Source organism: Oncorhynchus tshawytscha, linkage group LG04, assembly GCF_018296145.1.
Source record: "Oncorhynchus tshawytscha isolate Ot180627B linkage group LG04, Otsh_v2.0, whole genome shotgun sequence".
NCBI lineage: Eukaryota > Metazoa > Chordata > Actinopteri > Salmoniformes > Salmonidae > Oncorhynchus > Oncorhynchus tshawytscha.
This window is the reverse complement of record NC_056432.1, coordinates 63,288,194-63,314,496: the sequence shown is the minus strand read 5'-3', so window position 1 is coordinate 63,314,496 and position 26,303 is coordinate 63,288,194. Positions and strand designations below refer to the sequence as shown.

The 26,303-nt window shown below is 42.1% G+C and overlaps 1 protein-coding gene across 1 annotated transcript; it reads right to left on the bottom strand.

Moving 5' to 3' along the window:
• Window positions 1–9,430: 9,430 nt before the first annotated feature.
• LOC112249166 (cytochrome b5) lies at window positions 9,431–13,836 on the bottom strand. The gene is made up of 5 exons (XM_024418868.2): window positions 13,451–13,836; window positions 12,010–12,138; window positions 11,838–11,864; window positions 11,691–11,722; window positions 9,431–11,563 (listed from the first exon to the last, which is right to left on the bottom strand). Exons 1-5 carry the CDS (start codon window positions 13,652–13,654, stop codon window positions 11,473–11,475), a joined length of 483 nt encoding a protein of 160 aa, XP_024274636.1. The 5' UTR covers window positions 13,655–13,836; the 3' UTR covers window positions 9,431–11,472.
• Window positions 13,837–26,303: the final 12,467 nt, after the last annotated feature.

Genomic DNA, 26,303 nt, shown 5'->3' with positions numbered 1-26,303 from the left:
GAAGGAGAGTTTACAGTCTAACCAGACACCTAAGTATTTGTAGTTGTCCACGTATTCTAAGTCAGAGCCGTCCAGAGTAGTGATGTTGGACAGGCGGTTAGGTGCAGGTAGCGATCGGTTGAAGAGCATGCATTTAGTTTTACTTGTATTTAAGAGCAATTGGAGGCCACGGAAGGAGAGTTGTATGGCATTGAAGCTTGCCTGGAGGGTTGTTAACACAGTGTCCAAAGAAGGGCCGGAAGTATACAGAATGGTGTCGTCTGCGTAGAGGTGGATCAGAGACTCACCAGCAGCAAGAGCGACCTCATTGATGTATACAGAGAAGAGAGTCGGTCCAAGAATTGAACCCTGTGGCACCCCCATAGAGACTGCCAGAGGTCCGGACAGCAGACCCTCCGATTTGACACACTGAACTCTATCAGAGAAGTAGTTGGTGAACCAGGCGAGGCAATCATTTGAGAAACCAAGGCTGTCGAGTCTGCCGATGAGGATGTGGTGATTGACAGAGTCGAAAGCCTTGGCCAGATCAATGAATACGGCTGCACAGTAATGTTTCTTATCGATGGCGGTTAAGATATCGTTTAGGACCTTGAGCGTGGCTGAGGTGCACCCATGACCAGCTCTGAAACCAGATTGCATAGCAGAGAAGGTATGGTGAGATTCGAAATGGTCGGTAATCTGTTTGTTGACTTGGCTTTCGAAGACCTTAGAAAGGCACGGTAGGATAGATATAGGTCTGTAGCAGTTTGGGTCAAGAGTGTCCCCCCCTTTGAAGAGGGGGATGACCGCAGCTGCTTTCCAATCTTTGGGAATCTCAGACGACACGAAAGAGAGGTTGAACAGGCTAGTAATGGGGTGGCAACAATTTCGGCAGATCATTTTTAGAAAGAAAGGGTCCAGATTGTCTAGCCCGGCTGATTTGTAGGGGTCCAGATTTTGCAGCTCTTTCAGAACATCAGCTGAATGGATTTGGGAGAAGGAGAAATGGGGAAGGCTTGGGCGAGTTGCTGTTGGAGGTGCAGTGCTGTTGACCGGGGTAGGAGTAGTCAGGTGGAAAGCATGGCCAGCCGTAGAAAAATGCTTATTGAAATTCTCAATTATGGTGGATTTATCAGTGGTGACAGTGTTTCCTATCTTCAGTGCAGTGGGCAGCTGGGAGGAGGTGTTCTTATTCTCCATGGACTTTACAGTGTCCCAGAACTTTTTGAGTTAGTGTTGCAGGAAGCAAATTTCTGCTTGAAAAAGCTAGCCTTGGCTTTTCTAACTGCCTGTGTATAATGGTTTCTAGCTTCCCTGAACAGCTGCATATCACGGGGCTGTTCGATGCTAATGCAGAACGCCATAGGATGTTTTTGTGTTGGTTAAGGGCAGTCAGGTCTGGGGAGAACCAAGGGCTATATCTGTTCCTGGTTCTAAATTTCTTGAATGGGGCATGTTTATTTAAGATGGTTAGGAAGGCATTTTTAAAAAATATCCAGGCATCCTCTACTGACGGGATGAGATCAATATCCTTCCAGGATACCCCGGCCAGGTCGATTAGAAAGGCCTGCTCGCAGAAGTGTTTCAGGGAGCGTTTTACAGTGATGAGTGGAGGTCGTTTGACCGCTGACCCATTACAGATGCAGGCAATGAGGCAGTGATCGCTGAGATCTTGGTTGAAGACAGCAGAGGTGTATTTAGAGGGGAAGTTGGTTAGGATGATATCTATGAGGGTGCCCGTGTTTAAGGCTTTGGGGAGGTACCTGGTAGGTTCATTGATAATTTGTGTGAGATTGAGGGCATCAAGTTTAGATTGTAGGATGGCTGGGGTGTTAAGCATGTTCCAGTTTAGGTCGCCTAGCAGCACGAACTCTGAAGATAGATGGGGGGCAATCAGTTCACATATGGATTCCAGAGCACAGCTGGGGGCAGAGGGTGGTCTATAGCAGGCGGCAACGGTGAGAGACTTGTTTTTAGAGAGGTGGATTTTTAAAAGTAGAAGTTCAAATTGTTTGGGTACAGACCTGGATAGTAGGACAGAACTCTGCAGGCTATCTTTGCAGTAGATTGCAACACCGCCCCCTTTGGCAGTTCTATCTTGTCTGAAAATGTTGTAGTTTGGAATTAAAATTTCTGAATTTTTGGTGGTCTTCATAAGCCAGGATTCAGACACAGCTAGAACATCCGGGTTGGCAGAGTGTGCTAAAGCAGTGAATAGAACAAACTTAGGGAGGAGGCTTCTAATGTTAACATGCATGAAACCAAGGCTATTACTGTTACAGAAGTCGTCAAAAGAGAGCGCCTGGGGAATAGGAGTGGAGCTAGGCACTGCAGGGCCTGGATTCACCTCTACGTCGCCAGAGGAACATAGGAGGAGTAGAATAAGGGTACGGCTAAAAGCTATGAGAATTGGTCGTCTAGAACGTCTGGAACATAGAGTAAAAGGAGGTTTCTGGGGGCGGTAAAATAGCATCAAGGTATAATGTACAGACAAAGGTATGGTAGTATGTGAATACAGTGGAGGTAAACCTAGGTATTGAGTGATGAAGAGAGAGATATTGTCTCTAGAAACATCATTGAAACCAGGAGATGTCATTGCATGTGTGGGTGGTGGAACTAATAGGTTGGATAAGGTATAGTGAGCAGGACTAGAGGCTCTACAGTGAAATAAGCCAATAAACACTAACCAGAACAGCAATGGACAAGACATATTGACATTAAGGAGAGGCATGCTTAGTCGAGTGATCAAAAGGGTCCAGTGAGTGGAGAGGTTGGTTGGGGGTCACGGCGATTTAGACAGCTAGCCAGGCCATCGGTAGCAAGCTAGCATAGGATGGAGGTCTGTTGTTAGCCACCTCTTGCGTTCCGTCAGTAGATTAGTGGGGTTCCATGTGGTAGAGGGGATTAATCCAAATCACACAACAACAACAACAAATAAAAACAATAGATATAGTTATAGAGGCCCAAGAAGAAAACATAATAATAATAAAAATAAATAAATTGTCCGATTGTCTATTCAGATAGCAGCCGGTAAGACAGCTAACGGTTAGCAGGCCGCAGATGGGCGTTCAGGTAACGTCGCGACGGAGGAGCCAGCCGGATCTCCTTCGGGTAGATAACATCGGCAGTCCAGTTGTGAAGGCCCGGTGGGGCTCCGCGTAGGCAGTAAAACGGGTCCGGATAGGTGACTGCAGCCCAGGAGTGATTGATGGAACTCAGGAGTGATTGACAGAGCTGGCTAGCTCCGGAATAATTGATGTTTGCTCCGGAATCGACGAAGGCCGATAGTCACACGGATAGCAGCTAGCTAGCTGTGAGATCCGGGTATGAATGTGGCAAGGCTTGTAAACTATTACAGACTATAAAGGGAAGCACAGCCGCGAGCTGCCCAGTGACGCGAGCCTACCATACGCTTCGAGGCAAGTAACACTGAAACATGCATGAGAGCATCAGCTGATCCGGACGGCTGTGTGATCACTCTCTACGTAGTCGATGTGAGTAAACAGGTCAATATTCACAAGGCCACAGGGCCAGGCGTATTACCAGGACGTGTACTCCAAGCATGAGCTGACCAAATGGCAAGTGTCTTCACTGACATTTTCAACCTGTCCCTGACTGAGTCTGTAATACCAACATGTTTCAAGCAGACCACCATAGTCCCTGTGCCCAAGAACACTAAGGCTTTATTTGAAGTATATAACTTTTATTTAACTATGCAAGTCAGTTAAGAACAAATTCTTATTTACAATTACGGTTGACCAAAAGGCAAACATGCCTCCTGCGGGGACAGACAAAACACACATCACGACAAGAGACACAACACTACAAAAAGACAGACCTAAGACAACAACATATCAAGGCAGCAACACGTGACAATACAACATGGTAGCAGCGCAAAACATGGTACAAACATTATTGGGCACAGATAACAACACAAAGGGCAAGAAAGTAGAGACAACAATACATCATGCAAAGCAGCCACAACTGTCAGAGTGTCCATGATTGAGTCTTTGAATGAAGAGATTGAGATAAAAGGTCATCTATAAATCTATGATAGGTAAAGCTCCGCCTTGTCTCAGTTCACTGGTCACGATAACAACACCCACCCGTAGCACGCATTCCAGCAGGTATATCTCACTGATCATCCCCAAAGCCAACACCTCTTTGGCCGCCTTTCCTTCCAGTTCTCTGCTGCCAGTGACTGGAACGAATTGCAAAAATCGCTGAAGTTGGAGACTTTTATTTCAGTCACCAACTTTAAAAATCAACTATCAGCAGCTAACCGATCGCTGCAGCTGTACATAGTCCATCTGTAAATAGCCCACCCAATCTACCTACCTCATCCCCATACTGTTTATATTTTATTTACTTTTCTGCTCTTTTTCGCACCAGTATCTCTACTTGCACATCATCATCTGCTCAATTATCACTCCAGTGTTAATCTGCTAAATTGTAATTATTCGCTCCTATGGCCTATTTATTGCCTACCTCCTCATGCCTTTTGCACACACTGTATATATACTTTCTTTTTTCTACTGTGTCATTGACTTGTTTATTGTGTTATTGGCTTGTTTATTGTTTACTCCATGTGTAACTCTGTGTTGTTGTCTGTGTCACACTGCTTTGCTTTATCTTGGCCAGGTCGCAGTTGTAAATGAGAACGTGTTCTCAACTAGCCTACCTGGTTAAATAAAGGTGAAATAAAACAATAAAAAAATGTACTGTCCAGTTTGAGTGTTTGTTGCAGTTCGTTTCAGTTGCAGCTGCAGTGAACTGAAAAGAGGAGCGACCCAGGGTTGTGTGTGCTTTGGGGACCTTTACAAGAATGTGACTGGCAGAATGGGTGTTGTATGTGGAGGATGAGGGCTGTAGTAGATATCTCAGATAGGGCGGAGTGAAGCCTGAGAGGGTTTTATAAATAAGCACCAACCAGTGGGTCTTGCGACGGGTATACAGAGATGACCAGTTTACAGAGGAGTATAGAGTGCAGTGATGTGTCCCATAAGGAGCATTGGTGGCAAATCTGATGGCCGAATGGTAAAGAACATCTAGCCGCTCGAGGACACCCATGCCTTCCGATCTATAAATTATGTCTCCGTAATCTAGCATGGGTAGGATGGTCATCTGAATCAGGGTTAGTTTGGCAGCTGGGGTAAAAGAGGAGCGATTACAATAGAGGAAACCAAGCCTAGATGTAGCTTTAGCCTGCAGCTTTGATATGTCTTGAGAGAAGGACAGTGTACCGTCTAGCCATACCCCCAAGTACTTGTGTGAGGTGACTACCTCAATCTCTAAACCCTCAGAGGTAGTAATCACACCTGTGGGGAGAGGGGCATTCTTTTTACCAAACCGAATGATCTTTGTTTTGGTGGTGTTCAGAACAAGGTTAAGGGTAGAGAAAACTTGTTGGACACTAAGAAAACTTTGTTGTAGAGCATTTAACACAAAATCCAGGGAGGGGCCAGCTGAGTATAAGACTGTATCATCTGCATATAAGTGGATGAGAGATTCCTACTGCCTGAGCTATGTTGTTGATGTAAATTGAGAAGAGCGTGGGGCCTACGATTGAGCCTTACTCCCTTGATGACAGGCAGTGGCTGAGACAGCAGATTTTCTGACTTTATATACTGCACTCAAATTCAGACTTAGTGTAAGGAGCCAGGAGAGATCTTAGGGCAGGTAGGGTACAGGCCGGTGCTGATGGAGGACGATAGCACCCAGCAACAGTCAACAAAGAGCCATTTAAAGGTGTAATGCTTAAAACCAGCATATCAAATTGTTTGGGAACAGACTTGGTGGAGACAACCGAGCACTGAAGGTGATCCTTGGTAAAGATTGCCACTCCCCCACCTTTGGAAGATCTGTCTTGCCCGAAAAAGGTTATAACCAGAAAGGTTAACATCAGTATTGAAAACACTCTTCCTTAACCACGCTAGTGTTATTTTACTGCTGCTGTTTAATTATTTGTTACTTTTATTTTCTATTTTTTACTTAACAGTTATTTTTCTTAAACCTTCTTAACGCCCTGTTGGTTAAGGGCTTGTAAGTAAGCATTTCACTGTAGTATTCGGCGCATGTGACAAATACAATTTTATTTTATCCCCCACCCAATCCTACTACTTTGGCCCTAAATGATCTTACACCAGGCCGTCGGCCTGGGAGGATGGAACCACTTTTCTCAAAACTTCCTGTAACTCTTCTGCACTAAAATCTCTCACACCCAAATATTCCACTGCAACTATCTATCTTCTGAGATTTCTGCTCCATCATTGCAGTGCAGTTGGCTATAAACGTAAGAAAATCAACCATACTAAAAAACGTCCTTTCTGGTTCTCTTTCTTCGGGCTACCTCACTGGGAGCCTCCCAGTCAACTCACTGACCCTTGGGCTATCCTCTACTCTCTTCACTGCCTCAGCAAAAGAATCATTCTACCCCACTCAAACTCTGGCAATCTCAACCGGTCTCTCACAGGGCACGTAGGATCTCCAGCTGAATGGACACCCCCACAGTTGACACATAGTGCTTTCTTTATCCCAACTGAACACTCCCTCTGACTATACCCTTCTGCACATTTCTCACATCTTGGGATCTCCCTTCTACACACTGCTGCAACATGTCTGAATCCTTGGCACCTAAAGCACCGAAGCGGGTTCGAAAGATAGGCCTTCACAGAATGCAAATATCACCTAACCTGACCTTATCAGGTAGAAGCTCTGTGTCAAAGCTCAACAAGACAGACAGGGTATTCTCAGTCTCGCCATTGCCATCTGGGTCTACCTCTCACCAAACGGCAGGCGTCACAAACACAAGGAATATTCCTTTCAATTTTATTGACCTCTGCACTCAATGCTACCCCATTGATCACCCCTTTTAACTGCACTCTGCACCGGAGAGCAAAGCACACACAGGTTGAGCCCAACCGCATGACTCGAAGCGCCCGCTTCCTCTGGGAGGAATCCACTTTCCAAAAATCTCACTCCTAGCGGTCCAAAATCATCTCTGGTAGAATTCTCAAGGTGAACGTTGGAAGACTCTACCACACCAGTCGCCGCAGGAAGGCCCACTACATCCCGAACTGCACAGAAGGCTGCTCCAAATATTGGCCGGATGGTGCAAATGGAATGGCATCAAACACATGGAAACCATAGCACTTATTCTGCTCCAGCTATTACCACAAGCCTGTTCCCCCCAGTTAAGGTGCCACCAACCTCCTGTGCTGGACTGACACAACATCAGAGCTCACCTCTGCTTACTGACTCCATTTCTAGATCATCAAAGTTCTCAAGAAAGCATGAAGACCTATAAGTAAGACTACTTGGTTTGTAATTTGGAGATGTACTGTGGGGCTAAAAAAGTATTTAGTCAGCCACCAATTGTGCAAGTTCTCCCACTTAAAAAGATGAGAGAGGCCTGTAATTTTCATCATAGGTACACTTCAACTATGACAGACAAAATGAGAAAAAAAATCCAGAAAATCACATTGTTTTATTTGCAAATTATGGTGGAAAATAAGTATTTGGTCACCTACAAACAAGCAAGATTTCTGGCTCTCACAGACCTTCTTTCTGGCTCTCACACACCTTCTTTAAGAGGCTCCTCTGTCCTCCACTCGTTACCTGTATTAATGGCACCTGTTTGAACTTATCAGTATAAAAGACACCTGTCCACAACCTCAAACAGTCACACTCCAAACTCCACTATGGCCAAGACCAAAGAGCTGTCAAAGGACACCAGAAACAAAATTGTAGACCTGCACCAGGCTGAGAAGACTGAATCTGCAATAGGTAAGCAGCTTGGTTTGAAGAAATCAACTGTGGGAGCAATTATTAGGAAATGGAAGACATACAAGACCACTGATAATCTCCCTCGATCTGGGGCTCCACGCAAGATCTCACCCCGTGGGGTCAAAATGATCACAAGAACGGTGCGCAAAAATCCCAGAACCACACGGGGGGACCGAGTGAATGACCTGCAGAGAGCTGGGACCAAAGTAACAAAGCCTACCATCAGTAACACACTACGCCGCCAGGGACTCAAATTCTGCAGTGCCAGACATGTTCTCCTGCTTAAGCCAGTACATGTCCAGGCCCATCTGAAGTTTGCTAGAGAGCATTTGGATGACCCAGAAGAAGATTGGGAGAATGTCATATGGTCAGATGAAACCAAAATATAACTTTTTGGTAAAAACTCAACTCGTCGTGTTTGGAGGACAAAGAATGCTGAGTTGCATCCAAAAAACACCATACCTACTGTGAAGGATGGGGGTGGAAACATCATGCTTTGGGGCTGTTTTTCTGCAAAGGGACCAGGACGACTGATCCGTGTAAAGGAAAGAATGAATGGGGCCATGTATCGTGAGATTATGAGTGAAAAACCCCTTCCATCAGCAAAGGCATTGAAAATGAAACGTGGCTGTGTCTTTCAGCATGACAATGATCCCAAACACACCACCCGGGCAACGAAAGAGTGGCTTCGTAAGAAGCATTTCAAGGTCCTGGAGTGGCCTAGCCAGTCTCCAGATCTCAACCCCATAGAAAATCGTTGGAGGGAGTTGAAAGTCTGTGTTGCCCAGCAACAGCCCCAAAATATCCCTGCTCTAGAGGAGATCTGCATGGAGGAATGGGCCAAAATACCAGCAACAGTGTGTGAAAACCTTGTGAAGACTTAGAGAAAACGTTTGACCTGTCATTGCCAACAAAGGATATATAACAAAGTATTGAGATAAACTTTTGTTATTGACCAAATACTTATTTTCCACCATAATTTGCAAATACATTCATTAAAAATCCTACAATGTGATTTTCTGGATTTTTTTTCTTCTCATTTTGTCTGTCATAGTTGAAGTGTACCTATGATGACAATTACAGGCCTCATCTTTTTAAGTGGGAGAACTTGAACAATTGGTGGCTGACTAAATACTTTTTTGCCCCACTGTAGGTATTTACACCTCGAACGAAAGTGTATACTAAGGAGACAAATCTCTGATCTTAACAGCGCCATTCTTATGCTTTCACACCCGCTTATAAAATAGTAACATGTCACTCAAATAATTGTATGAAAATGATAGCACATGATTCAGCCTTTTACTTTGCATGACAAGGGTAATGTCGGACTCAACGGGAATTTTCATTTCAATCGAAACTGGTCTTTGAAGTATAATGAATTTGAAAGTGTCTAAATGGAATTTGTTATCATATGTACAAATCAGTATTATGTCTTGGGCAGGTTGTTTTCAGGTGCTCCACAAGTTGTGAATAGCAACATTTAAAGGAAACATACGACTGAAATATTAAATATATTGTTGATATATACCAATTAAAATTGGTACTGCAATTGAATATCCACATATGCTTTCAAGTACTGCTGTTTATCCACAATTCCCAGATACAGACTTACACTTAAAAATGTCACAGTGGCACCAACACTAATAAACAGACAGCTAACACAATACGAATATAAAAGTGTTTTATGCCTTTTATGAGTACAATTTTAGTCCAATCATTAGAATTCAACAACACTCACTACATAGGGCAGTATTTTTTAATTGCTAATGGATGTGCATAGAAAGAGACAAAAATATATCCTGCACAATGTGTGTAATGCAATAGAATTAATCCAGGTTATAATATATATAACACACACCAATGATCTCATACTTAATGTTTTTTTAAAGCATAGTATCACCAAAATAAATGCTTAAAAGTAACTAGAAAAGGGGGAGTTGGGGATAAGTACATTTCACTTTTAAATAATATCAATTTAACTTATCAATACCACATCAAGAGAATATACATGGCGTGGAGCCTTTGTAAGGCAAAATATAGATATTCCGAGAACGAGGCCTGCTCAATCATTCGATGCATGCATGCAACGCAATTAATGGCTGAACATAAATTATGTACTTTAACTATGAGGCATACTGTTCAATCAAGTCATTGGTTCAAATCAATGATAATTTTTAAGTTTGAAATGACAAATTGCATGACAATCTATTCTCAAGCAAACAGATAGCTTTTCCTATGTTATTCAGTCACCAGATATGAAATACTGGGCAGCAGTCTGAGGAGAATTAAGACTCACGAGGAGTATGCAACTTAACCTAAACTAAAAAAACATGCTAATCAGATTTCTCAGTGTAAGAAAACAGCATTCATTCTTATAGATATGACCCCATAACCCCATAGGTTGCCATGCTCTACTACACACAAATATATTTATACTTCCTAGACCTATAGCATAGAGATGGTGGGGTTAGCCACTAAACATGTCTGAACAAACAGAGAGAAATACAGAGAGCTCTAAAAGTTTTGGGACAGCAAAGTCCCAATTTTTCTGTTCTTTTGAAATGCTAAGGACTATGAGGTTAAAGTGTCAACTTTTGTTATACATAGTCTCCCCCCCATTTTAGGGGACTAAAAGTATTGGGACAAATGTGTTGGATGCATTTGCTGTTTGTTTTGGTTGTGTTTCAGATTATTTTGTGCCCATGGTAGCATCCATTAATGTGGATGCTATCATGACTATGGATAATCCTGAATTAATTGTGAATAATGATGAGAAAGTTAGATGCACAAATATATCGCCCCCCAAAATGCTAACCTCCTGTTATTCTAATGGTGAGAGGTTAGCATGTCTAGGGTGTAAAATATGTATTTCTCACTCATTCACGATTCAATGAGAATTATCCGTAATCATGGTAGCATTCACATTAATGTAGAAGTGTTTAGAAACGTATTATATTCTTATTTACAATAAAAGTGACTCCGAAATTGCACAATAATACACTATATACCATTCATCCCTATTGGGTACAAAATAATCTGATACACAACCAAAACAAACAAATGCATCCAACAAATTTGTAGAATCACAACCTTAATGTAGTCATTGCGTGCTATGAATATGGGACCAAATACTTTGTACAAAAAGTGTTTTAATTTCTAAACAGTTCACCCGATATGGATGAAAATACCCTGACAGTCTGCACCTTAACCACATACTCATTGTATCATTTAAAATCTAAAGTGCTGGAGTAGAGCCAAAACAACAACAAAAATCACTGTCCCAATACTTTTGGAGCTCACTGTAAAAGTCCCACAAAGCAGATAGCGACAAGAGTTTGCAGATATACATTACAGTTGAGATCACTTGCATATGAATAACTAACTTAAAAAGACACCACACAATAAGTATCAAAAGGCAGAGTGCGTAAACAATATGAATAGATTAGAAAACAATTTTGAGAGACTGAGGGCAGAAAGTTTCCAGATGCATCTCACCCCACAGCCTGTTGGGTGAGGTCTAGAAAAGAAAGCAGAGGGGCAAGGGGATTGTTTTATACTTTCCCTCCCTTTCCTTCAAGGTGAGGGCACTGTGTGAGTTGAGTGGGAGGCACCTCTGAAAAGTTGTGTACGTTCAATGCAAGGGGGGTTTGGTTAAACATGTCAAGGCCTCCAGACAGAAAGAATGAGAAGCGACGACAGCTTCAGGGCTCAGGAAGACTTGCGCTCCAGCATGTAGTATCGATACATGATACCCACAACAACTGCAGCTATGGCAGGTATCAACCATGTGGTCCACGAGCTAGAGAAAGACAGAGAGCACTTAAACATTCAGCCAGGGAACAAACACAGCTCAGTGAAGAATGATTAGGACAGAATACTTTGTCAATGCAAATGGAATAATCAAATTCTTATCGCTTATGACTGACCTCAAGCCATCTCCTGTTGTAATGAATTCTTCCTGTGGGAGAATTTTTGTTGTTGTTGATAAAACAAAGTTCAAGAGTTAGCATTAGTAAAATAGGTGTTACATTATTATAAAACATTTTTACAGAACATTTACTTGAATACTTTACCTTTGTGCCGCCCTTCTTCCGGTCATCCTAAAAGACAGGGTGAAATAATCATTTACACAATTTTACGATCAGAATAAATCATGGCACAGACTCTTTTTTTGTTCCATCATTAATCGAGAACTATGTTTCAATGATTGAGAGTTCAACAGTTGAGAGAAAGCAATCTCTGTACCATATGGAGCTCCCCAATGTAGTACTGGATAAGCAACTCTCTGGCATCTGTAGAGTGACCAACATCCTCAAAGCTCTCTGTGGCATCTGCACCTGCCTGCTCCACCAGAACCTCCTCTCCTCCTGGATGCTGGAAACACAGAAACAAGTGGTAGACTTAATTTCATCATGATCTGTCACTACCGACAGTTACTGCATGGTCGGAACTAGAACCACAAGTATTTCGCTACACATCTGCTAACCATGTGTATGTGACAAATCAAATTTGATTTGAATGTAATCACAGACTACACAATTACAGTATAATGTCCTACATGACATGGATGGCTTATGTCGACCTAAATGTCAATATGATAAATGTGTTAAATAAAGCTCTGGACTCTTAATTATCTGATATCCTGAAATTATGTATTGGCATATTATAGGGATAGATTGCTTCATTAAAAATGGTTAAAGCTCCAATGTCAACTTTTTTTGTTGGCAGGCTCACTCTTTGAAGGTAAACAAATCTTACAGTGTGGTGTTTCTTCACAAATACAGCCCTGATAATAACACATGAAAGAGGTCATGCCAAAGATACTTGTAACTAACCCCTTTAATCTTAACCTGAAATCCAGAACCTGTACCATTAGCAAAAATTGTTTAGCATGACATGGAGTGGAACGATAGCTAAACAGACTGGTACCCCATGCTACTTTCACTGTGGTCATGCTGTGCCATTGGCATTGTATTTCGGTTTATTTTCCCATTATACCTTTAATAGATGGTGGGTTGCGCAACTTTAGGCGACTGACCTCTTGTAACCCGCCCTAGGTACTTTTGTAACCTTTGCCAAGTGGACTAAAGTCCCACTGTGGTAGTTATAGATACATTAAGAGGACCAGGCAAGTGTGAACTACCTATCGAACAATTAGGAATGGTCGTGACAAAATGTTACAAAATAATTTTGGGCCAATTAAGCTAGCAAACTAGTTACGTGAGCTAGCTAACGCTACGCTAGGTATGTTCCATAATAATGCATATCCAGTCCAGGTGCAACATTACACCGTCTCTGTTAATATTATCGGGAATATGCAGGTAGACACAGATAGCATACACAGTTAAATTAGCCACATTAACTAGCTAGTTAAACTGGCAAAACACACACTAGCCAAAATAGCAAATGCTATTGCTGGCAAGCTGCCTCCCTCAGCATGTGTTGACTGAGCGTTAGATAAATAACGTTCGGATATGGTAGCTAGCTAGAAAGACCCAGACCTTCACATATGTGCATTGTTACGTAGATAGACAACTATCTAGCTAGACGTTTGGTTGGCGAGAACCTAAATTAATTTGAAACCAGGCAACGGAGACCAATATTCCAGCTGACGTTAGCTAGTAACGTTAGTGTCGTAGCTAATGCTATTCAGCTAACGTTAGCAAGGGTGGTATTTTGATCATACCTCCGCCAAGAAACTGGTGATGTTATACACTTTATCGTGGATGATAAGCCATACGTCCTTGCTCATATTATGAGCTTTTATTTCTTCCAATGTGTAGTATTTCACATCGCTATCTGTTGTCTTTTCTGCGGTGTGATTCACATCCCCCATGCTGTTAGCAGCACCATTTGTGTTGATCATGTTCTCGTTCATTTCCTCGCCCATTATCTATTTTTACACTATTTGCCTGCCTAGCTGATTATCCAACGTTGAATCGTATGCTGTAGAGCTTATAACACAGCATGAAGGTTCGTGTATCCAATGTGGACTGCCTTAGCAATGCATAAGCCCGAGTTTCCCCTTTGCATCCGGCATATTGTTACATCAGCAGACATGTGGAAAGAACCAATGATTTCATTCCGGTGTCACCTTCCAATGAACATGTATTGACTTTTAGACAAGTAACCAATGAAAGGCAACATTGTAGAATTGTAACCAATCACAGGTGACCTTTAGATGATCATGAGACCTCGTCATTTAGCATGTTCATGGAAGAGTTAGATCAAGTATTTTACATTACTCACATATCAAATCAGTTTTATTGCTCCTTTGAAATGTCATTGGATTTGGCTAATGATCAATGCAATTCCATCCTGTATACTGTCTTTGTCAGTAGTGTTGTTTTTGAGTAGGTTACACTTCCGACCTCACCCACTGAAGTGATGTCTATGTACACTGAACAAAAGTAGAAACACAACATGAAACAATTTCTACGATTTTACTGAGTTACAGTTCATATAAGGAAATCAAGTCAATGGAAATACATTCATTAGTCCCTAATCCATGGATTTCTCATGACTGGGAATACATACAGCATGCGTCTGTTGGTCAAAAAATACATTAAAAAATGTACAAAAATAGGGGTGTTGATCAGAAATCCTTCGCATACACTTAATCAGGCTGTTGATTGTGGCCTGTGGAATGTTGTCCCACTCCTCTTCAATGGCTGTGCAAAGTTGCTGGATATTGGCGGAAACTGGAACCAGCTGTCGTATACATTTATCCAGAGCAACCCAAACAGGCTCAATGAGTGACATGTCTGGTGAGTATACAGGCCATGGAAGAACTGGGATATTTTCAGTTTCCAGGAATTTTGTACAGATCCTTGTTAAATTGGGCTGTCCACTATTATGCTGAAACATGAGGCGATTGCTGCGGATGAATGGCACGACAATGGTAAGGACGACAAGCACGCAGATGAAGTTCCCTGAGATGGTTTCTGACAGTTTGTGCAGAAATTCTGTGCAAACTCACAGTTTCATCAGCTGTCCGGGTGGCTGATCTCAGACGATCCTGCAGGTGAAGAAGCCGGATGTGGAGGTCCTGGGCTGGCGTGGTTACATGTGGTCTGCGGTTGTGAGGCTGATTGGATGTATTGCCAAATTCTCTAAAACGACATTGGATGCTTATGTTAGATAAATGAACATTACATTCTCTAGCAACAGCTCTGGTGGACGTTCCTGTAATCAGCATGCTAATTGCATTCTCCCTCAAAACTTGAGACATCTGTGGTATTGTGTTGTATGACAAAACTGCACATGGATTACCTTGGCAAAGGAGAAATACTCACTAACAGGGATGTAAACAAATTTGTGGCCAACATTTTTGTGCTTATGGAAAATGTATGGGATCTTTTATTTCAGCTCATTAAAAAATTAATTATATATTTTTTTTATTGAACCTTTATTTAACTAGGCAAGTCAGTTAAGAACAAATTATTTTTTACAATGACAGCCTATGGAAACAACACTTTACATGTGTTTATATTTTTGTTCAGTGTAGTATGTTTCTCTGCATCCAATGATAAGGAGGCAGAGGGAGGCTACATGTGCAACATTGACATGCTGGTTAAGAGGGGCACTGACAGGAGTGTAGCAGAGTTTTTATCAGGCCTGCCTGATAACATACACAGAGATGTCATGCATTACTGTCATCTCATCACCAATGTAGACCATACCATGCAAACATTGCTCTGAGTTTGAACTAATAACTTCTGAACATGTAGTAACCTGAATAGGAATTCATAAAACATCATGTCATTTTCAAGAAAACACTAAATACTTCCACTTATATCATGCATTCATCCTATAAATATATTGTAGCAATACTTGCTATATGAGCCACGTTACAATTCCCACCTAGTTGGTTAAACATATTTGCGTGATGTGTAAAATATTTTCCTTTCACGCCAGTGACCCAGGTTTGCTTCCCTGCCATTCACTACATTGGTGTCAGAAGTGGGATGGCGTCATTAGGCTATCGGAACGCACGGGCAGACGTGTGAAGGGGTTTGAAAGAAAGTCGAAGCACCGGGTCGTGCCTTCCTGTTCGAAAGGAGGCAGTGTAGCAATCCATGTTATATGAGCTAAGTTACAATTCCCATCAAGTGTGTTTACCCTATTGGCACAATGTGTAGGGTATTTGCCTTCCACACCAGTGACCCTGGTTTGCTTCCCTGCTTCATTGCTAAGAAAAATCATGATCTTCACATGCTACACAAGATGGCAGTAAGCTAATACCCTTTGGCACCTGTGTCTAAACTAAAGACCAAACACCTTGAACTTGTGGATTTATTTTGCTTTGTTCACAGAGGTCCTTCTTGGGTCATCATTGCACTATTCAATGTGTACAGATGTAGGATCTTAATTTGAGCTAGTTTGCTACAGCAGGAAAATAATCCTGCAGCAAAAGGAAATGTGAATTATGTGGTTTACAATTAATTGTATTTATTGTAGGGGTTGATACATTTTCAATTAGGGCAAATCAAGTCTGACATTTTAAAGTGGGAATTACAAACTTTAGAAAACTTTTAAACCTTGAATACACCACAAGTTTGCAATTCCTGCTGTACAGGAAAATTATCAGCAACAAAAGTGATCAAATTAAGATCCTACATCTGTATGGCATGATATGAAGTGTGTAAGAATGGCAGTGCCAAACCATACATACAGAATATCAACCAATAACAGAAACATGGGTCAGTCTCGTCAACCTCTTGTTTGAAATATCTCGCTTGAAAATATCTACTCTAATGTTGAGTAAAATTAAGCCTCCCATAAACTGGAGGACATTCTTTCAATCCTTCAAATGCACTTATTTCAAAATAACACGTTCACCTAATCTCCAGCAGATAGGCTGTTTGCATCTACAACCAGGGAATATCTTTGGGCAGGGGTCTGAGTTATCTCTTAAACTGTATCCACATCCCAGGGGGCCCCGTGTTAAACACCTCGATAACAGAAGGAACATTGGTGGGAGTGGAGCAACAGCAGAGTGAGCAACATTTGGAGCCAGCCAGCAGCTGTCTTGTCCTAGCCCTCACAGAATAATTGCTCTCACTAGGGGGAACAAGGCATTCCTGTGTCACCAAAGACCACACCCTGAGACATAATCTGTGCAATTAGGCCTGCCCTCAGGCAGGTAGATACTGGTCTAGAGGTTGACTGGCTGCCAGCAGAATCATAAGACAAGACATTTCATATTCTTCTAGAGTTTGTCACGAACCAGCTCGAAGTTCATAACAAAAGGGAGACAATGTGGAGCCAAGGAACAACAAAGTATATTTATTAAATAAAGTAAACTAAATACAATTAACAATGGTGTGTGTGTAATCTGTAGTGTTTTTTATTTATTTATTTATTACCCCTTTTTCTCCCCAATTTCGTGGTATCCAATTGTTAGTAGCTACTATCTTGTCTCATCGCTACAACTCCCATACGGGCTCGGGAGAGATGAAGGTTGAAAGTCATGCGTCCTCCGATACACAACCCAACCAAGCCACTATGCTTCTTAACACAGCGCGGATCCAACCCGGAAGCCAGCCGCACCAACACCGTGCACCTGACAACCTTGGTTAGCATGCACTGCGCCCGGCCCGCCACAGGAGTCGCTGGTGAACGATGAGACAAGGATAACCCTACCGGCCAAACCCTCCCTAACCCGGACGACGCTAGGCCAATTGTGCGTCGCCCCACGGACCTCCCGGTCGTGGCCGGTTACAACAGAGCCTGGGCGTGAACCCAGAGTCTCTGGTGGCACAGCTGGCGCTGCAGTACAGCGCCCTTAACCACTGGTTCAAAATTTTTTGGGTAGCCTTCCACAAACTTCCCACAATAAGTTGGGTGCATTTTGGCCCATTCCTACTGACAGAGTTGGTGTAACTGAGTCAGGTTTGTAGGCCTCCTTGCTCACACAAGCTTTTTCAGTTCTGCACACAAATTTGCTATAGAATTGAGGTCAGGGATTTGTGATGGCCACTCCAATTCCTTGACTTTGTTGTCCTTAAGCCATTTTGTCACATCTTTGGAAGTATGCTTGGTGTCGTTGTCTATTTGGAAGACCCATTTGCAACCAAGCTTTAACTTCCTGACTGATGTCTTGAGATGTTGCTTCAATATATCCACATAATTTTCCTGCCTCATGACGCCATTTATTTTGTGAAGTGCACCAGTCCCTCCTGCAGCAAAGCACCCCCACAACATGATGCTGCCACCCCCATGCTTCACGGTTGGGATGGTGATCTTCGGCATGCAAGCCTCCCCCTTTTTCCTCCAAACATAACGATGGTCAATATGGCCAAACAGTTCTATTTTTGTTTCATCAGACCAGAGGACATTTCTCCAAAAAGTATGATCTTTGTCCCCATGTACAGTTGCAAACCATAGTCTGGCTTTTTTTTATGGCGGTTTTGGAGCAGTGGCTTCTTCCTTGCTGAGCGGCCTTTCAGGTTATGTCGATATAGGACTCGTTTTACTGTGGATATAGATACTTTTGTACCTGTTTCCTCCAGCATCGTCAAGGTCCTTTGCTGTTGTTCTGGAACTGATTTGCACTTTTCTACACATTTTTTTCTGATGTCTTGGCTGATTTCTTTTGATGTCAAGCAAAGAGGCACTGAGTTTGAAGGTAGGCCTTGAAATATATCCACAGGTACAACTCCAATTGACTCAAATGATGTCAATTAGTCTATCAGAAGTTTCTAAAGCCATGACAACCTTTTCTGGAATTTTCCAAGATGTTTAAAGGCACATTCAATTTAGTGTATGTAAACTTCTGACCCACTGGAATTGTGATACAGTTAATTATAAGTGAAATAATCTGTCTGTAAACAATTGTTGGAAAAATTACTTGTGTCATGCATAAAGTAGATGTCCTAACCTACTTGCCAAAACTATAGTTTGTTAACAAGAAATTTGTGGTGTGGTTGAAAAACGAGTTTTAATGACTCCAGCCTCAGTGTATGTAAACTTCTGACTTCAACTGTAAATGTACTGGTTCAAGTTCAGTCAACCACCACCTTAATACTAAGTTCAACAAACTAGACGATGACATCTGGTATTTCCACAGTGATCTTCACATTGGTGAGCAGAGTGCAGATGAGACCTGTGATATCTGTGTTATTGCACTTCTGCTGGCAGGCTTTCATTCTTAGTGACACTATTGTATGAGCAAAGGCACCACAGATCAATTGTACGAAGCTAGGATTTTGCTGCTCATATTCAGAGGGGTCACAGGGCACAGACCACGTTCTCCTTATTTTCAGCCTGTCACAGACAGGTCAGCAAACTCCATTCTACACACACACACAGTCTCAGTCATGGTGCACCTATGTCTAAATAACACATTCACCTAATCTCCAGCAGACATGCTGTTTAATATCATGTTGAACCAAGGACAGTTGTTCATGTAACTCCCATGAATTGCCATTGAGAATGAAAGTAATGGGTTAAGTAAGCCCGATTTAGAAAGGCATTAGCGTGAAAACTCGAGTAACTACATCTCTGTTCTTGCAAATGAATCAACAATATTACTTTCACCTTTACATAACTTTCAGGAGACAATCTTACATCAAGTGAAGTCATAGCTGTTGTCTCAATTCATTCATTTTCACATCCAATACCGAATGACTTTTGGGGGAGGAGGGTGGCACATAAACGTAATGTGGTCACTGGCCACACACTCATATTCATTATTCTCTTAAACAGTCATTCCATGGCACAATACAAAGACACACTGAATAATGCCTTCCTTCCTCCAGGCACTTCCCTGATGAGGAGCGGGTGGTTATTTAAATAAAAGTGTTGCCGCCTACAGTCCCAACAAGAGCCCTCATGGAGAGTGTGCCCATGCCCGGCAAACCACAGGTGGCACAGATCAACAGTCACTGATTTATCAGTGGCCTCCCGGGTGGCGCAGTGGTTAAGGGCACTGTACTGCAGCGCCAGCTGTGCCACCAGAGACTCTGGGTTCGCACCCAGGCTCTGTCGTAACCGGCCGCGACCGGGTGGTCCATGGGGCGACGCACAATTGGCCTAGCGTCGTCCAGGTTAGGTAGGGCTTGGTCGGTAGGGATGTCCTTGTCTCATCGCGCACCAGCGACTCCTGTGGCGTGCCGGGAGCAGTGCATGCTAACCAAGGTTGCCAGGTGCACGGTGTTTCCTCCGACACATTGGTGCGGCTGGCTTCTGGGTTGGATGCGTTAAGAAGCAGTGCGGCTAGGTTGGGTTGGCATGGCTTTCAACCTTCGTCTCTCCCGAGCCGTACGGGAGTTGTAGCGATGAGACAAGATTGTAGCTACTACAATAATTGGATACCACGAAAATTGGGGAGAAAAAAGGGTAAAAATTCAACAACAAAAAAACAAAAAACAAAAATCATGATGACCAAGAGAAACGATGACATGGACATGGACATAACTCCAGCTACATGGAGTTTACATGTTAACTAGAAGGCTGGATACCAGATTAGTCATTTTTCTGTGCATAAATCTGTACATTGTTGTCTCAGTTTACCTTCAGTTCTTACAACCGACTGTTACCATAAAGGTGTTGAGAGAGAGCCATATGATCACGTCAGACATTGTGGAACCTACTGTATATATCGGTAGGCCAATATGCATGAACACTAGATGGCACTACAAGGTCAAGCTGATGCTGCCAACTTTTCTCCCAGTCGCATCAATTGTTCAATTTTCTGTGAAGAGGAAGAACTGAAAAGGAATAAAATACAAAATGCACATGGTTGATTTGATTCACGCATCCAGATTCATTATTCCTATTTATAATATATTAATCAAAGGAACACCACTCAGCTTGTCCAGGGGGCACGGTAAGTGAACACAGTGGGTGGTGTCACATGATGGGAGAGACATTAAACACCAAACCAAAACAGCAATAACAAACAACAACCAACAAGGACTATCATGATGGATAATTGGCGGAAACATTTGCATGAAAAGGTTTTCGATGCCACTAGAAATCCTCTTTGCCATCTAATGACAAAATTGCTATGTGCCCCATTGACAGTAGCCTATTCCTTAAAGCAGGTCATTTGATGACAACATTCTATCTGTTACCTCCTTTATCTTGCCTTTCCATGGATTTACACTATGCACATAGCAGATTCTTTGGACCAGACAGATGGTGGTGTTTATACACAGAAAATTGGACAGCGATTTCCCTGCTCTGTGTCTCTCTGTGTCTATCTGCCATGTGGAGTGGGCATTTAGATCATTTATTCTGGTCAGACTGACTGGGACTTAAGAGCAACAACAGTTGCATCCACGGCCCTTGCATAATCTTTCATTTGGTTACACAGCTGTCGACACTGTCAATCACTGCACTATATCTCAACCCAACCTGTTGTATGTCAACAAAACCTTATTTGCAGTATAGTACTGTATTCAATGTGTATTTATAGAGGAACAATATACAGTATCTAGACTGGAGCGCTGATGCCCCACATATTGCCCCTGAGACAGACATACTATATTTTTCTAACAGGTTTTCAAAGTCAACATTGCAAAGAAGAACAAAAAAAGTATTCCCCTAGCTATGAGACATGTTCAATAGCCACATGCTGCATAAAGGGAGTGTCTGTCAGACTGATATTAATTGTATGGTAAGTCAATAGATTGGTCTGAATAAACATTTATGTGGAAAAAGCAATAGGAAAGTCGCAGAAGCAGCTCTAATATTAAAATCGAAATACTTGATTTTTGTATACCAGCATTAAACTTTCTTACTGACACAGCTATGTAAGGTGCACTTGGCCACAGACCATTTTGTCAGCTACATTTATTCTCTGGGTTGTGGCAAAGGCAACGGGCAGGCAGTAATGTTATTGGAGATCGCAGTGTAGACTGTAGTACTATATATCTGCGGCCCGGTTGGGAGCAGATGAAGACATCAGTCCCCATGGCTGAGGCAGCTGTCACATCCATCACAGCCACTCTTCAAGGAGAGCCTCGGCTGCCAATGCAAAACATCACAATGACCACAGTGACTGACAGTCTCCGTACTATGCCAAATCCTCACCGGCTTGGAATGACCTTTTTGGCTATAAATGGAGTATTCAATATATTAATAATATGTCTAGCTGTACTGAATCTGTACTGAATCTAGCTGTATTCAATACCCAGATCCAGATGAAAATGAATTTTGGGACTATGATCAACAGATTGGACCAAATCATGTCTATACATGTGCACGTCAAACAAACACCTGACGCATATGTTGGTATTAGTAACACTGACAGTTCGGTCCTTTTAGTATTTCCACATCAGTGTTATCGACTATGACAGGCAGTGGTTAGAGACAATCAACTCTTCCTGGTAAATTACACATCTTTATCAAGGCCTTCTGTTGCATTCGCTATTAATCAATTCTCTTCAGACTCAGAATAATGCCAAAGAGCAAAAAACTGTAATTTATCAATTAAAACATTCCAGTGTTATGTGATGCTATTCCTTCTATATCATAGAGATACAGACTTAGAACTACTGCTTTTTCCGATACTTTCATTCAGAGCAGAATGAATGAGCGATTCATCCCACTTCATTTGAGTGGCCAAAGGACCTTCAGGGGGAAAAAAAAAATCAAGCTTTACACTCATGTCAGATGCACACAAGATATTTCAAGGAGTGTCACAGCTTTCTTCCTGGGAAGGAGAGGCGGACCAAAACGCAGCGTGGTTATAGTTCATGGTTCTTTAATAAGAAACACTTAACATGAACACAACTACAAAACAAGAACCGTGAAAACCCGAAACAGTCCCGTGTGGCACAAACACTGACACAGGAAACAATCACCCACAAAATACCCAAGGAATATGGCTGCCTAAATGTGGCTCCCAATCAGAGACAACGATTAACACCTGCCTCTGATTGAGAACCAATCCAGGCAACCATAGACTTACCTGGACACCTAAAAGAACACAACCCCATAAATCTACAAAAAGAGAACGGTTATCAAGGTCCTCTCTAGACAAGACAAAAACACATAAATCACCCATGTCACACCCTGGCCTAACCAAAAGAATAAAGAAAACAAAGATAACTAAGGCCAGGGCGTGACAAGGAGAGGAACTCAAATAGCAGCCCTTGTATGAAAGGTCCACCAACACATTTCTATACTGTGCATGGAGCAAACATTTAATCAAACTGAGTAAAAGGATGAAAACACTATGCATACTCTCTAGCAATGGAGAGGAGCTTTAGGTGGGAGGAGCTTTAGGAGGATGGGCTCATTGTAATGACTGGAATGGAATTAATGGAACGGAGTCAAGCATATGGTTTCCATGTGTTTGATACCGTTCCAAATATTCAATTCCAGCTATTACAATGAGCCCATCCTATTATAGCCCCTTCCAGCATCAGCCACTGCTCTCTAGCCCAATATTTTGCCCAAACCCAAGCCTGATCCCATATCCGATATGGTGAACTTAAAATAGGTAATTGTACAGTGTCAATTTGCCAGTCTTTGTCTCATATGATGCTGATACTTGGTGAATTGTCAGATTGGAAAGGAAGTTTCCTAAGGACTAGTATTCTATTATATTCTCAAATGACTGAAAACTTTTGTATTATGGCTATGACTGCAGCTGAAAAGATGTATTGTGTAACTTTTGTGGGATAATGAGGATCCTGCTCTACTTTTCACTGGTTAAATTAGATTAATTCCTGAACGTACTTATTTAAGAGGTAGCCCAGAGCTATTTCTGCCAAGTCAGAACCATGGCTGAATAACTGCATATCACCCACTACCGTGTAAGCTAGAACTACCAATGTAATTGCATTGTGAAAAATAATTCTTAATTACAGATGTCAAACAGTTTTTCATAGCTTGTTTTACATTTTTTCAACAGTGTTTGGATTCAGTCATATGGAACTAAAATCCTCCAGAAGGGCACACAATATTGGGATGTCAATATTTCAGTGAGTAGATTCATGGAGAGGTTTCAGAAATGCGATATGCGGTGTTCTTATAATACAAAGTACAATCTTACCAGTCTACCTCAGTGGTTTGTTGCCATGTCCTCAGTGTCTGCTGGTAGGCCAAGTAAAGTGTTCCTTGTTCTAAAGCCTGACAGATCTACCTTGATGTCAGCATATCAATGAAAATGCACTCTGCCATGGGAACATAGACACAGAGGGAGGAGATAAAATAACAAAAACAAACCTCCAAACACTCATGAGATAAAATCAATTGTTTTGAGAGCTGAAACGGAACTATCCCGAAGTGCTTCCTTCCTATCAAGAATTCCTTCATAATATCTGATTAATTCAGCGTGTGAACAACAGCTAAGTAATTAGCAAAGTCATAGTCTCTGGTGATGAGCTGAGCCATAGACAGACCTGTGACTGTTTACCTTTTCATTGGGATTGGAGGGATTGATGTTGTACCCAGTCATTCACCTAGTCAATCATAGTTACAACGTGAGAGCACGGCTAATGAGAGTTATCTCTGTCAGTCCAGCTCAGCTTTAGCATCAAATCATCTCCTGAATCCATTAAGCTACTATACACAACTTGCTCAAAAATTGCTGGAGGGACCGATAATCAGATTTAGATAATACTAATTTGATGCTGAGATGATGATGATGATGCATGATAATGGTTCCAATCCCATGGCAGGGCTGCTATAGTCCCATAGTTACTGGATATCACTTTGATGGGCCTTTACTGCATCCAGAGGTCCTCGATAACCGTTCTCCTGAAGAGGACTTCACTTTAGTTTTATTGAGCCATAAAGAAAATCAATGTCTTCAATCTATATACACGTATAACCCAATATGACCAACTTGACGTATAGTCCATGACAAAGTAGCAGTCTGAAGGGCCTGTAAGGATGATCATCGGAGGGTAACCCTGAGTGGTGTGGGAGCCGTCCTGTGAAATAGATCTAATCTTACTACAGTAAGAGCATTATGTTCAGGCCCTGCTGCTTTATCTGCTCTTCCTTTGCCCATTTCAGAAGCAGTGAAATGGCTATAGTTTTAATCTGCCAGCCTCTGCACTGCTTTGATGGTGCTCCCCTTCACATCCCATTATAAGCGGAGGCTGCACTGTGCTGAACAGCACAGCAGGTGCTCAGGGAGGGATCATCATCAGGATGTGTGGGGTTGCTTAAGAATTACTCCTAAAGTAAATCCATGTTACTGGCAGCTGCTACTTTCTTATCTGCTTAATCAAAATGTTCTACTTACTTACAGTATACCCAGGGCTTGATTTAATCTTTCAACACTGTGCAATGTTACTCAGTACTGCATGCAACCATATGCAACATTTTGCAATTAATAAACATTAACCCAATTCTGTGACAAAACTAGCACGCGACTGTTCAATAAAACTGAATAGTTTGAATTCAGAAGTGGTGAAACATTTCATATCCATGGATACTAGCTGGAGGGAAAATGTATCTGTAAATGGTTGTTCTTTGTTGAGTACATCAGACCTTTCCCTGACAAAATAGCCCACCGCTGTATGGCTGAGTGCCCGTGTGTCATTCCATAACATCACAGAGACCCAACCACACTGTCTGACAAGCTGGCACCTCCTAACCCTGCCGTCAGCAGCCTGAACGTCTTTACGACAAATGGCGCTTATAAGCATGCAGCTGTGCTCTCCTCCACAGCTCTCACAGACAACAGGCTCATGCCACAGCCGTGTGAAGCTTATCAAAGAGGAAATTAGAGGGGGAGGATAGTGTTTGCACGAGCTGTCCCTGCTAAGTAAAACTGATGTTTTTAATTTCAATGTTTCTGACACCTCTCTTTGTGAACATATAGAATAAGCACAAAAGTGCAGGCAGAGGTGATGTCTGGCTGCGTTTAGACAGGCAGCCCAATTCTGATATACTTTTCACTAATTGGTCTTTGAAAAAGCTCTGAAAAATATCTGATGTCAAACAGATCTATTGGGATTGGTCAAAAGACCAATTAGTGGAAAAAATAAAATTGGGCTGCCTGTCTAAATGCAGCCTTTGTAGACTAAGAGGGTAATGGACTAAAGAGTCTAGACTGATGGGTCGAAGCTGAAAAATGTGAAGTTGATCAATCCTTGTTGAGGGAAGCGATGATTTTTTGTATATCACAAACCACGTTTCCATCCACAGTTTTTATGCGAGTAGTCATACAGTATTAAAAAAAACAACAACAGTTGTGATGGAAACAGGAAGTTTCTGTACATTTAATAAATGTCGACATGGCGTGTGCTCCTCCCACTACGGCCTTGCAGTTTATTAGGCTACAGATTAAATCAATTATGATGAACTTCACAGGGTGGTGAAAGTGCATGGTATGAGCTAGATGCTCCTTTGCAATAAATGTTGATGGTCTTATTCTGGTGGCATGATGATTATTCTCTCACTTATCCATAATAATCTCATCGTGTACTATAGGCGAACCTACCCACAGAGCCTACCTTCACTGTATCTGCAAGCTGTTGGCTAGAGCGCCAGTGTTGCCAACTCCTCAGTAAGGAAAGTAGCTATTGGCTGTCCTAAAAGTCGCTAAATGATGTCATCACCTAATTGTG